This window comes from Callionymus lyra, chromosome 1, assembly GCF_982586985.1.
Source record: "Callionymus lyra chromosome 1, fCalLyr1.hap1.1, whole genome shotgun sequence".
NCBI lineage: Eukaryota > Metazoa > Chordata > Actinopteri > Syngnathiformes > Callionymidae > Callionymus > Callionymus lyra.
In genome coordinates, this window is record NC_141818.1 from 2,211,839 (window position 1) to 2,224,792 (window position 12,954).

The following is a 12,954-nucleotide window of genomic DNA, read 5'->3' on the forward strand; positions in this document are numbered from 1 at the left end:
AAACGGTGACACAAGTCTTGGCCCTATTCAGAAGTGGTCTTTCATCTTTCTTTCATCATGTTTCTCAGTCGTCCATCAGCATTATCATCATCTTCAGTCGGTCTGACTGTTCTTCCTCTTCCGTAGTCAGTGTGACTGTTCTCTTTCGTCACCAGTCGGTCCGACTGTTCCTCCTCGTAGTCTAGCTGGTCCTCTTCGTCCAGGTCCCGATTCCAGGCGTGCAGAGGAAAAATGGATCCCAGAAATCCATCTTCGTCAATCTCCTCCGAACCCATCTTCTCCAACCTACACACAAATAACCTTCATTCAGGAGTGACTCTGACCATGAATTTTTCTTTATTAATGTTATAAAATTGGGTATTTTCACCATGTACTGTTTCTTTGGATAGGGGAAGGTGGTTGATGATACTTCTCTTTTGAGTCTGTCTTCTCATCCAGGTCATGAAGAGAAAAGAAACGATGCTCGTTCTTCGTATGACTCTGACTACGTCAGCTGCTACCATAGCTACCCTGGTTGCCGTGACGATGATTTATGATGTTTGCTTATAAATTTGCGTATGTCTGTATGCGCCTTTGTGTGTTTCTGTGTGTATAATGATGACAATTATAGACTCAAGGTGTGTCGAGGTCATTATCAAGAACGATCAGGTGAGTCCACAGGTTGGACCAGATTGTTACGTCAACAGGTGACTGAGAGTATAAAAGTGTTGACCTGTGAAGGGAGTGTTTCAGTCGCACAGACATGGAGACTAGAGTTGATCTGAAGAGAGAATCTTTCTCTTGTTCCATCTGTCCGGATCTACTGAAGGATCCAGTCTCTCTTCCCTGTGGACACAACTACTGTAAGATCTGTCTTGAAGGTCACTGGAAGGACAAGAACATCTACGAGTGTCCTCAGTGCAGACGGAGCTTCACACCAAGACCTGTCCTGCAGAAGAACACTGTGTTAGCAGAGTTAGTAGAGGAGCTGAAGAAGACTGGAACAGCTGAGAACCTCTGCTATGCTGGACCTGAAGATGTGGTCTGTGACGTCTGCACTGGGAGGAAGATGAAAGCCATCAAGTCCTGTCTGATGTGTCTGGTCTCCTACTGTGACCTTCACCTCCAGACTCATCGAGAAGCTCCGGCCTTCAGGAGACACAAGCTGGTCCAGCCGTCCAAGCAGCTCCAGGAGATGATCTGCCCTCAACACGAGGAGGAGAAGAAGATGTTCTGTCGTTCTGATCAGCAGCTCATCTGTTCTCTCTGTGCTGTGGACCAACACAAAGATCATGACATGGTCTCGGCGGCAGCAGAGAGGAGGGAGCGAGAGAAAGACGTGGATCAGAGTCGAGGAAGGATCCAGCAGATGATCCAGAAGACAGAGGAGGACCTGAAGCTGTTCCAGCAGGAGGAGAAGAACATCAGAGTCTCCGCTGATAAAGCACTGAAGACCAGTCAGGAGACCCTGGACCAGATGATCCAGATGCTCCAGAGAAGAAAGTGTGATGTGGAGCAGCAGATCAGATCTCAGCAGGAGACTGAAGTCGCTCGAGTCCGAGGACTTAAGGAGCAGCTGGAGCAGAAGATCTCTGAACTGAAGAAGAAAGATGCTGAGCTGCAGCAGCTGTCACTCACCGACAGTCACACCGTCTTCCTCCAGAACCTGACCTCACTCTCAGAGGTCAGTGAAGACACGACCTCCTCCACGACCCTTGAGCAAACTCACCGTCTCTTTGAAGAAGTTTCATCCTTCATGTCAGCCTGGAGAGACCAAGTCCAGGACCTTCTGAGAGACATGTGGACCAACATCTCACTGATGGTCCATCCAGAGAGAGAGCAGTTCCTCACATACTCACAGAACGTCACTCTGGATCCAAACACTGCAAACTCAAAGTTGATGTTGTCTAAAGGAAACAAGAAAGTGACAAACATGACAACAGATCAGTCTCGTCCTGATCATCCAGACAGATTCATTGATTATTGTCAGGTCTTGAGTAAAAAGTCTTTAACTGGACGTTGTTACTGGGAGGTGAAGACGACAGGAGATGTTGTAGTAGCAGTTTCATACAAGAACATTAGCAGATCAGGAGAAGAAAGTTGTTTTGGATATAATGACAAATCTTGGCGTGTATATTGTTTTAACTCTGGTTGTTTATTTAGTCACAACAATGTCACAACTGAAGTCTCCAGAGTCAGACCCTCCACAGTGGGGGTGTACCTGGATCACTCTGCTGGTCTTCTGTCCTTCTACAGCGTCTCTGAGACCATGACTCTCCTCCACACAGTCCAGACCAAGTTCTCTCGACCTCTACATGCTGGAGTCAGGGTTGTGTCCTCGTGTGAGTTTGTGAAGCTGAAGAAGACGACAGTGAGATTGTGTAGTTAAAGTAGACGACGGTGAGATTGTGTAGTTAAAGTAGACGACAGTTGGATTGTGTAGTTAAAGTAGACGACGGTGAGATTGTGTAGTTAAAGTAGACGACAGTGAGATTGTGTAGTTAAAGTCGACGACAGTGAGATTGTGTAGTTGAAGTAGACGACAGTGAGTTTGTGAAGCTGAAGTAGACGACAGTGAGATTGTGTAGTTAAAGTAGACGACAGTGAGATTGTGTAGTTAAAGTAGACGACAGTGAGATTGTGTAGTTAAAGTAGACAACAGTGAGTTTGTGAAGCTGAAGTAGACAACAGTGAGATTGTGTAGTTAAAGTAGACGACAGTGAGATTGTGTAGTTAAAGTAGACGACAGTGAGTTTGTGAAGCTGAAGTAGACGACAGTGAGATTGTGTAGTTAAAGTAGACGACAGTGAGATTGTGTAGTTAAAGTAGACGACAGTGAGATTGTGTTGTTAAAGTAGACGACAGTGAGATTGTGTAGTTAAAGTAGACGACAGTGAGATTGTGTAGTTAAATCACGTGAAGCTTCAATGTTTGGATGAAAGTCTCTGAGAACGTTTGTTGGTTGTTTGTGCTGCAGTGAAGACACAGTGACGTCATGTGACTCGACTTGATTGTCCAGCTTTAGATTCTTACTGACGATGAATGTCTTCTTGTAACTGATCTTTAATAAACATGATTCATGGTCAGACTGGTGCGTCTCCTTCCTCTGACTCGTCAAACCTTCAGTGACACAACATACAGCAGTACGACAATGTGTGACATGTATCAGATCAAGACACACAGATCCACACACGCAAACACACACACAAATGCATGTAGACACACATTACTGTACACACATACATGTACACACATGCATATACACACACATTATGTACACATACATTTACACACATTAGCGTACTAAAATGATCAAAACATGGAGCTCCAACACAACGTCATTTCCGTCCCTGGTCTTATACTTCGCTTCGTGGAGAAAGATGAACAATCCAGAGTGTGTAACGGGTTGTTTAATCGCTGCTTCAAGTCAAATAAAATACAAGCTTTCATTTACGATCGACCGGATGCACTTTTTCCTGGCGACTGTACAGGTCAATAGCCCCGGGAGAAAAGGTCCCGAACTGTAGAAACATCGGTATATTTCAGGCAAATTTTCCACATGGGAGGTCGTCTCTTTCCGGCCAAATGGTCCTTTCAAGTTCCCTGTGTCAGGATCACCCGCAGAGAGAACTTCCTAATTTGTTTTCTTGTAATCTAATCATTCAAATGTTCTCGGGCGGGGCTTTTCTGCTCTACCGTCTTTTAGCCCCCATTTCTCAGGTGTGTCTTGCTTTGTTCTTTGATCTACGATTTAAGGTGTGATTTGCAGATAAACATTTGTTTTAAATTAAAGGTGTCATATCTCTAATTCTGATCCAAGCTTGCCTCGAACCAGTGTGAATCAGTCTGAGTGAAATGTTGATAGTAAATGTGTAGTCAAACGTTCCCACTCTTAGATCAAGCGAGTAATTTATACTTTATATTTTGATTATCTTTTAGCATTAATTTAAGTATGGCGTATACGTATAGTATATAATAGTTTTAATCTAACAGTACACACACATTTACACACACAAATGCAAACACATACAGTACATGTACACACACACATACACATGTATATACAAGCACCGTAGTGTACACACACGCAAGCACACACATGTAAACACAAATGCATGTACACACACACATTTACACACACATTAGTGTACACACACACATTTACACACACATTAGTGTACACACACACATTTACACACACATATGTGCACACACATGCATGTACAGACACAGTTTGTGTAAGTGTGAGACAGAATCAGGGTTTTCCAGGAAGTATAAAAGTACGTGAGTCGACAGGTTGGACCAGATTGTTACGTCAACAGGTGACTGAGAGTATAAAAGTGTTGGTCATCACAGCAACAAGTGTTTTTTTCAATACGCAAGTGTGAACATCAGTGCATTATATCAAATATCACTCCCACTACAGTCTGTGTGGTTTCCATGGCCACGACACACATGCTCTGCATCGCCCCCCAAAACACACACACACTATGCGCTTCAGCGACAAACACACACACACTGAAGCGACACACACACACACACAAGCACCACTATTGATCTCATAAAGCGCAACATTATTTAGAAAAAAATGCATGCGTAGTTCATGGAGGAAATAAATAAATCATTTGAAGCTCGTGAAAGATTCATCTCAGAGTAACTTTCTTAACAACGTCCAGCCTTTCTTGAAAAGTCCTTCTTCAAAATGGCTTTGCAAGAATATCCACGACCAGATCAAGCTCTTTAGCCATTGTGTGAGGAAAAACAAACAGTTAAATTAACTCGTTTCAGGTCCACGTGACGAGTCTCAGTGCTGTCCAATCAGAGGACATGAACGTGTCACGTGTTCAACGCGTCCAGCGTTGTGGAAGCTGCGACAAGCATAGCTTTCAAAGCGTTGACGTTGTGTCGCCAACTCGAATCTGATTGGTTAACACAATCCCGCGGGTGCCGTTGATTTCAATGAACAAGGGCCAGCTCTGAAACGACTGAAGGCCTCGGGCGACACTTGACCGGCTGCTCAAATATGATTGGATGAAAGCATGAACGTACGATCCTGGAAGCAGTGCAAGCAGGAGGAAAGAAGTGTAATGAAGAGTAAAGACTATGAGGAATGATTGAATACATATTTATGAAAAATAAACAATAAAAAAAAAAGTATTTATTGTTTTGTTTTGTTTTTTGCTAAATTAAATAAATAAAGGTATTTTTCTATTATGTTTAGGCCAGCAGAGAAGGCCTTGCTGGCCCTGACGGCCCGCCACTGATTTTTAACCTGTTCAAAAATATAACAGGAAATACAGGCTTGACGTCCTTCAGACAATCTAGCCTTCAGTGTTTGTCAAATAGCAACAAGTGCACTTTAAAAAAAATGTACAAGAAATCGCTTTTTCCTTCGAGCTGCTCTTTAAATGCTACAATCAATAAATCACCTTCATCTGAAATACAATCGTCCGTCATCAGCAAACGTGGATTAAGTCGTAGCAGTGAGGATTCAAAGATCCTTTTCAACTGAACCGCTCCGGATGAACTGGTTCCTAGGAAGGTCAAACCTTTTTGTAACAACATTCAAGCAGACAAACTTTAATTATTAACGTCTTCCAATTGTGTAGTCACGGTAACAACACCTTCAATCAGAATGTTTGATCCTTCAATCAGAATGTTTGACACAATGAGAGAGACTTTGTCAAACTGGGAACTGGAATTACGACTTCTGGTCCTGAACGCCGGGCTTTATGAGGACACTCTTGAAATGTGTAACGCACAACAAAGAACCATTTGATAACACAAGGATATTTACTAAGTAAGTTATTCTTATTTGTGAAGAGGAAGATGGTTCCAAAGCTGAGGAGCAACAGTCTGGAAGGATTTCTCTCCTCTGGTCCTGAAGCGTGTTCAGGAACCATCAGTAGATTCTGATCCACAGACCTCAGAGCCCGAGCTGGGGTGTAAGTCTGGATCAGATCACTGATGGAAGGTCTGACCATGAATAGATCTGAAAGTAAGAACCAGAATTTTAAAGTTGATCCTGAAAGAAACTGGCAGCCAGTGAAGAGTTTTAAGGATCGGGGAAAATGTGAGTTCTTCTACTAGAGCAGCTCAGAACTTTAATTTTTTTTTGGCTCAATCTATCCTGAGAGTGATAGTTCACCCAGAATTCAAACTTCACTCATTTTCTACTCATACTCATGTCGACTAAGGGTTGGGATTATTTTCAGAGTAATCTATTCATTGTTCTTGTTTATTCATTTTAATGTAGCGACTGGAGTCGTCTTCATCTTCATCTTCGTCCAAAGAGACACTTAAAAACATCCAAATACCTCCGTACTGCTCGTCTGTAACGTCCATCTTGTATTGAAGCCTCGACACAAATGAATTTGTAAGTCTCTGTGTAATAGTTGACGTCAGTGATTTGTTCCTTATCTTATCTTAAACAGTGGCTTTTTTTAATAAGTCAACTTAACAACAACATGAATTACTTTAGTTGATGGAGAGTGAGAGAGCAGGAGAGTGATAGGAGTGAGAGAGGAGGAGGAGAGTGATGATGGTGGAGGAGAGTGACAGGAGTGAGAGAGGAGGAGGAGAGTGATGATGGTGGAGGAGAGTGACAGGAGTGAGAGAGGAGGAGGAGAGTGATGATGGTGGAGGAGAGTGACAGGAGTGAGAGAGGAGGAGGAGAGTGATGATGGTGGAGGAGAGTGATAGAGGAAGGATCCAGCAGATGATCCAGAAGACAGAGGAGGACCTGAAGCTGTTCCAGCAGGAGGAGAAGAACATCAGAGTCTCCGCTGATAATGCGCTGAAGACCAGTCAGGAGACCCTGAACCAGATGATCCAGATGCTCCAGAGAAGAAAGTGTGATGTGGAGCAGCAGATCAGATCTGAGCAGGAGACTGAAGCCGCTCGAGTCCGAGGATTTAAGGAGCAGCTGGAGCAGAAGATCTCTGAGCTGAAGGAGAAAGATGCTGAGCTGCAGCAGCTGTCACTCACCGAAAATCACACTGTCTTCCTCCAGAACCTGACCTCACTCTCAGAGGTCAGTGAAGACACAACCTCACTCTCAGAGGTCAGTGAAGACACGACCTCCTCCACGACCCTTGAGCAAACTCACCGTCGCTTTGAAGAAGTGTCAGCCTTCATGTCAGCCTGGGGAGACCAACTCGAGGACCTTCTGAGAGACATGTGGACCAACATCTCACTGATAGTCCATCCAGAGAGAGAGCAGTTCCTCACACACTCACAGGACATCACTCTGGATCCAAACACTGCATACTCATGGTTGATGTTGTCTGAAGGAAACAAGAAAGTGAAAAACATGAGTAGAGATCAGTCTCGTCCTTGTCATCCAGACAGATTCATTCATTATCGTCAGGTCTTGAGTCAAGAGTCTTTGACTGGACGTTGTTACTGGGAGGTGAAGATAACAGGAGATTCTGTAGTAGCAGTTTCATACAAGAACATCAGCAGATCAGGAGAAGAAAGTGCTTTTGGACATAATGACAAATCTTGGTGTTTATATTGTTTAGACTCTGATTGTACATTTACACACAACAATGTCGACACTGAAGTCTCCAGAGTCAGACCCTCCACAGTGGGGGTGTACCTGGATCACTCTGCTGGTCTTCTGTCCTTCTACAGCGTCTCTGAGACCATGACTCTCCTCCACAGAGTCCAGACCAAGTTCTCTCAACCTCTACATGCTGGAGTCAGTGTTGTGTCCTCGTGTGAGTTTGTGTAGTTAAAGTAGACGACAGTGAGATTGTGTAGTTAAAGTAGACGACAGTGAGATTGTGTAGTTAAAGTAGACGACAGTGAGATTGTGTAGTTAAAGTAGACGACAGTGAGATTGTGTAATTAAAGTAGACGACAGTGAGATTGTGTAATTAAAGTAGACGACAGTGAGATTGTGTAGTTGAAGTAGACGACAGTGAGATTGTGTAGTTAAAGTAGACGACAGTGAGATTGTGAAGCTGAAGTAGACGACAGTGAGATTGTGTAGTTAAAGTAGACAACAGTGAGATTGTGTAGTTAAAGTAGACGACGGTGAGATTGTCGTCACATCATCACGTGAAGCTTCAATGTTTGGATGAAAGTCTCTGAGAACGTTTGTTGGTTGTTTGTGCTGCAGTGAAGACACAGTGACGTCATGTGACTCGACTTGATTGTCCAGCTTTAGATTCTTACTGACGATGAATGTCTTCTTGTAACTTATCTTTAATAAACATGGTTCATGGTCAGACTGGTGCGTCTCCTTCCTCCGAGGCGTCAAACCTTCAGTGACACTCATCAGAGGTCAACCCTTTGACCTTTGAACTGCTCCCCTTCAGTGATGTTGACGACACATGTTTATTCATCAGCTTTTGTGTTGCTACACAAGCTCGCTGACACAACATACAGCAGTGCGACAATGTGTGACATGAATCAGATCAAGACACACAGATGCACACATGCAAACACACACATGTACACACAAATGCATGTACACACACATTAGTGTACACACATACATGTACACACAGGCATATACACACACATTACATACACATACATTTACACACATTAGCGTACTAAAACGATCAAAACATGGAGTCCGTTCCGTCGCTCCAACACGACGTCACTTCCGTCCCTGGTCTTATACTTCGCTTCGTGGAGAAAGATGAACAATCCAGAGTGTGTAACGGGTTGTTTAATCGCTGCTTCAAGTCAAATAAATTACAAGCTTTCATTTACGATCGCGACTGGAAGCACTTTCTCCTGGCGGTACAGGTCAATAGCCCCAATAGCCATTGCTATATTTGTGTGTCATTTGCCTGTGTCCTGATCACCCGCAGAGAGAACTTCCTAATTTGTTTTCTTGTAATCTAATCATTCAAATGTTCTCGGACGGGGCTTTTCTGCTCTTCCGTCTTTTAGCCCCCATTTCTCAGATGTGTCTTGCTTCGTTCTTTGATCTACTCTTTAAGGTGTGATTTGCAGATAAACTGATTTATTAAAGGTATCTCTAATTCTGATCCAAGCTTGCCTCGAACCAGTGTGAATCAGTCTGAGTGGAATGTTGATAGTGAATGTGTAGTCAAACGTTCCCACTCTTAGATCAAACGAGTAATTTATACTTTATATGTTGATTATCTTTTAGCATTAATTTAAGTATGGCGTATACGTATAGTATATAATAATTTTAACCTAACAACTCCCCCTGTTGACATGGCCTTTATAGGTCACTTCATAAACAAAAAGTCCAAATTTCTAAATAAATGGTTGTTCCGCAGCATCATTTTATCAATTACCCCTTTTATCTAATATTCATCATCTTCCCAACAACATATTATCATCATGTACCTGCACACGCTATATGTATAACCGAAAGTATAATCATCTGTTTGCAATATTAATATTTTTTAAACGGTGACACAAGTCTTGGCCCTATTCAGAAGTGGTCTTTCATCTTTCTTTCATCATGTTTCTCAGTCGTCCATCAGCATTATCATCATCTTCAGTCGGTCTGACTGTTCTTCCTCTTCCGTAGTCAGTGTGACTGTTCTCTTTCGTCACCAGTCGGTCCGACTGTTCTAGCTGGTCCTCTTCGTCCAGATCCCGATTCCAGGCGTGCAGAGGAAAAATGGATCCCAGAAATCCATCTTCGTCAATCTCCTCCGAGCCCATCTTCTCCAACCTACACACAAATAACCTTCATTCAGGAGTGACTCTGACCAATTTTTTTTTTTTATTAATGTTATAAAATTGGGTATTTTCCCCATGTACTGTTTCTTCGGATAGGGGAAGGTGGTTGATGATACTTCTCTTTTGAGTCTGTCTACTCATCCAGGTCAGAAAATCCTGCGTTCCCTTGACTTGATTTTTTTATATCCTCCACTGATTTTGACTCTGGTTGGAGAGAGTAAAACACACGTCTACTGCCTTCTGCCTGTTATCTGGCAGTATGAGCCGACCACAATACATGTTCTTTTACCCCATTTGTTTTGTTGTTTGTATTTGTATTAATTCCATACTGGATCTATTAACATTTTTTTTCAACTTTATTTCTACTTTTAATATATATTTTATTTCTTCTTTAGTTTAGTTTAAATCTTGTTTACTTCAGTTTCGGTTTTAATCTAAATGAGTTCATGCTTTTCTTTTCATTTTTCTTTTCTTTTTCGTTTTGATTCACCCGGGGCGTCCCCCATTAGGACATGAAACCAGGAATCCCCAAATTCAGAACATCACTGTCACCAATACTGTTCACTGTTCATTCATTACTCATTCATTCCATTCATACATCAACCTCCCCTAGAGGACACATAACATATTTTTATGTTACCTGTCCTTTGGGCTATTGTTGTCTGATCATCTCAGATCACCTGGATCCAACTGCCCCTGTTTAACTACACCGTCTCCGCTGTAGTCCTCCTTGTGGAACCTGTGAGAGTCTTAAGATGTTATTTTACCAGGTTCTCTTATGGTGGTGAGACTGTTCTGCACTGGTGTTAGTGCCACCACCTGCTGTGTCCCCTTCCAGGTATCTCCACCTGAATGCAAATTCAAACCTGGATCCTCCATGACCTTTGTTAGGTCAGTGTTTAGCCTTCCTTTGTCTCCTTCAACTATATCCTGCAAAGGAGGACTAGACACATATTTGTTAAATACAAGCAAACTTTTATTCCAGCAGAATTGAAACTGGGGTGTTATGCAGTCTGACCTCACCTGTGCTGAACCTTGGAAATCATTCCTTTACCATTCAATTAAAAACTACGTCTATTTTATATAAACTCTTTTAAGGTTTCTTTTCAAATTAACGTCACCACTATTTATTTATGTTGCTAAGACTTCTCTGTCAGAACCATGCCTTCTAAATGAGATTATTCAAGAATTGTACAGTAAGGATGCAAGAGTAACCATTTTCACTCCCGTTGATAAATTCAATTTCTGTAATTAACCAATTCCTGATTTAAAAAAAAAGTATATATATCATAGGCTTTGTAATGCAATGCTGTACCCCTTTTTCAAAGTCAACTAGAATCCTCTGTGCATCACTGTCTTGCCCTGAAAAACATATTTCCTTCTGACCAATTGTTTTTATTATTACTTATCCACAGACGTTTCTTAACTGACCATTTCAGCAATCTTATTCACACATCCACTTCTACTCAGAATTCTTCCCCTTACTTTCAACTGATGGACACAGGAGTCGCTTTCCCCATGAGCCTGACATCATCTCCCCCACTGCACCCCGGCTCATGTGGAACTGTTTACATCCTGTGGAATGTCAGCAGGGGGTCCGTGTTCTTTGTTTTAACTGTCCTCACAACACAACTTGCTTCAGCCTCTGTGCAGCACTGCAGCAAGTCGGATTTAAATATCTCCTGTCCTGCAATTACACAACTTAACACATTCAGTTAGTAATGCACATCCATCACGGTTGCTGAGATGTAATCAGAAGAATCCCTCTTTCTTCCACTCTTCACCACTAGAGGAAACTGTCCATAAAGGCCTGTTCCCAATCCATCTGATCTCTCTGGTGTCCCTTTTTCACCTTTTCTACTTTTGACTATATGTTTAGAGGGTTTTGGTGGCGTGCCTGGTTCAAGTCTATAATTACAATGTTTTTCTTGTTCCTCATTCTCACTGTAATTTTTCTTTTTTTATGTACTTTTCATTTTTTTCTGATTTGTCATCTACCTCCTCACGCAGCTGCTCTATGGTCTTAAGTGCACTTGTCATGGCTACACTCACATCTGTATCTTCTTTATCCTGTCCTTGTCTTATTGCTACCTGAACTGATCTGCTAAGTGTTTTTTCTGCTGTGTCTACTAGATCTCTTGTGAGAATGTCTTGCCTCTGTGTTATTATTGCTACATTATCGATTATCTCTTTTAAATGGATCATTTTTGTTTTATCTATTTCATTACCATCTTGATCCATCATCAGCTGCTCTCCTGTAACATTGAACACTGGTGCCTCGGTGCTTACTTTCTCTTTTATTACCATTTCTTGCAATTTAGCAGACAGTTGGGCATAAGGTTCAAAATAATTTTTGTCTGACAGTTGTGGATCTATTCTTTGGTTTCCACCTTCTAGTTAAGGTGGTGGTGGATTTGTTATTTTAGTTGCATTATTTTCATCAACAACCTCCTCTTTAGCAGCTTTCACTGGTGCCATCACTTCAGTTTTACCATTTCAATAAGTATAGAAAATCTGTCTTTATCAGCTTTTAGTATTTAAAAAAAAAACAACTAGTCTTTTCACTTAACAACATGCTTGTTCTCCTCCTCCTAATGACTTCAAGTTTTTAGAGTAATGTTTTTCACAGTTTCTCCAGGAATATCTTCTTCAGGCATCTGCATGCCCTAATCAGACAGATTTCCAATCTTTCTCTGCTTTTTAGTCCATTCATTTTCACAACATTTTTCCGATCCAACGGAGTAATTTTTTCCACATATAAATCCATTTCTTTTTTATTTATTTTATTTTTTTCCTTATTTATTTTTATTTTATTTATTTTTTACACCAACTGTTCGTCTCCCTCTCTACAAGAGAACTGTCACCCTTGAATACCTATATTATAATACCCAAAATTGATAAATGATAATGAATTGAAAAACTTATGATGTGAAAATTAAAGCATAAACGCCTTTTTAACCAGATTTCTAAGATAATTGTCCAGCAAACTACTTTTACCTATAACTTGATTAAAAATAATTAACCAAGTGTAACCGATTCTTTACACTAGCCCGGGGAGTAACGGTGGACTGGTGTTAATCAGTACCCAACAACGCCACTTTAGGCCTTGCACCTAAAGATATAGACCCACGACCCTGCGCGTAGAAACCTCCGACAAATGAATACAGGCACAAACACAAGTACCAGAAAATATAGTTTATTGTTTAGCCAGACAGGGCAGCAAATGCCTTACAACTGACGTAGTCCCCAAATAATCATAATTGCAATCAACAAAACAGATAGTAATTATAACAGAAA

The 12,954-nt window shown here is 41.6% G+C and overlaps 2 protein-coding genes across 2 annotated transcripts in view; both read left to right on the top strand.

Moving 5' to 3' along the window:
• LOC148087376 (calsenilin-like) overlaps nucleotides 1-12,954 on the top strand; it is a 125,032-nt gene that overhangs the window by 67,884 nt on the left and 44,194 nt on the right. The gene's annotated exons all lie outside the window — the stretch shown is intronic.
• LOC148087382 (tripartite motif-containing protein 16-like) lies at nucleotides 743-2,365 on the top strand. The gene is made up of 2 exons (XM_087787621.1): nucleotides 743-2,078; nucleotides 2,143-2,365. The coding sequence occupies exons 1-2, from the start codon at nucleotides 743-745 to the stop codon at nucleotides 2,250-2,252; spliced, it is 1,446 nt and encodes a 481-aa protein (XP_087643747.1). The 3' UTR covers nucleotides 2,253-2,365.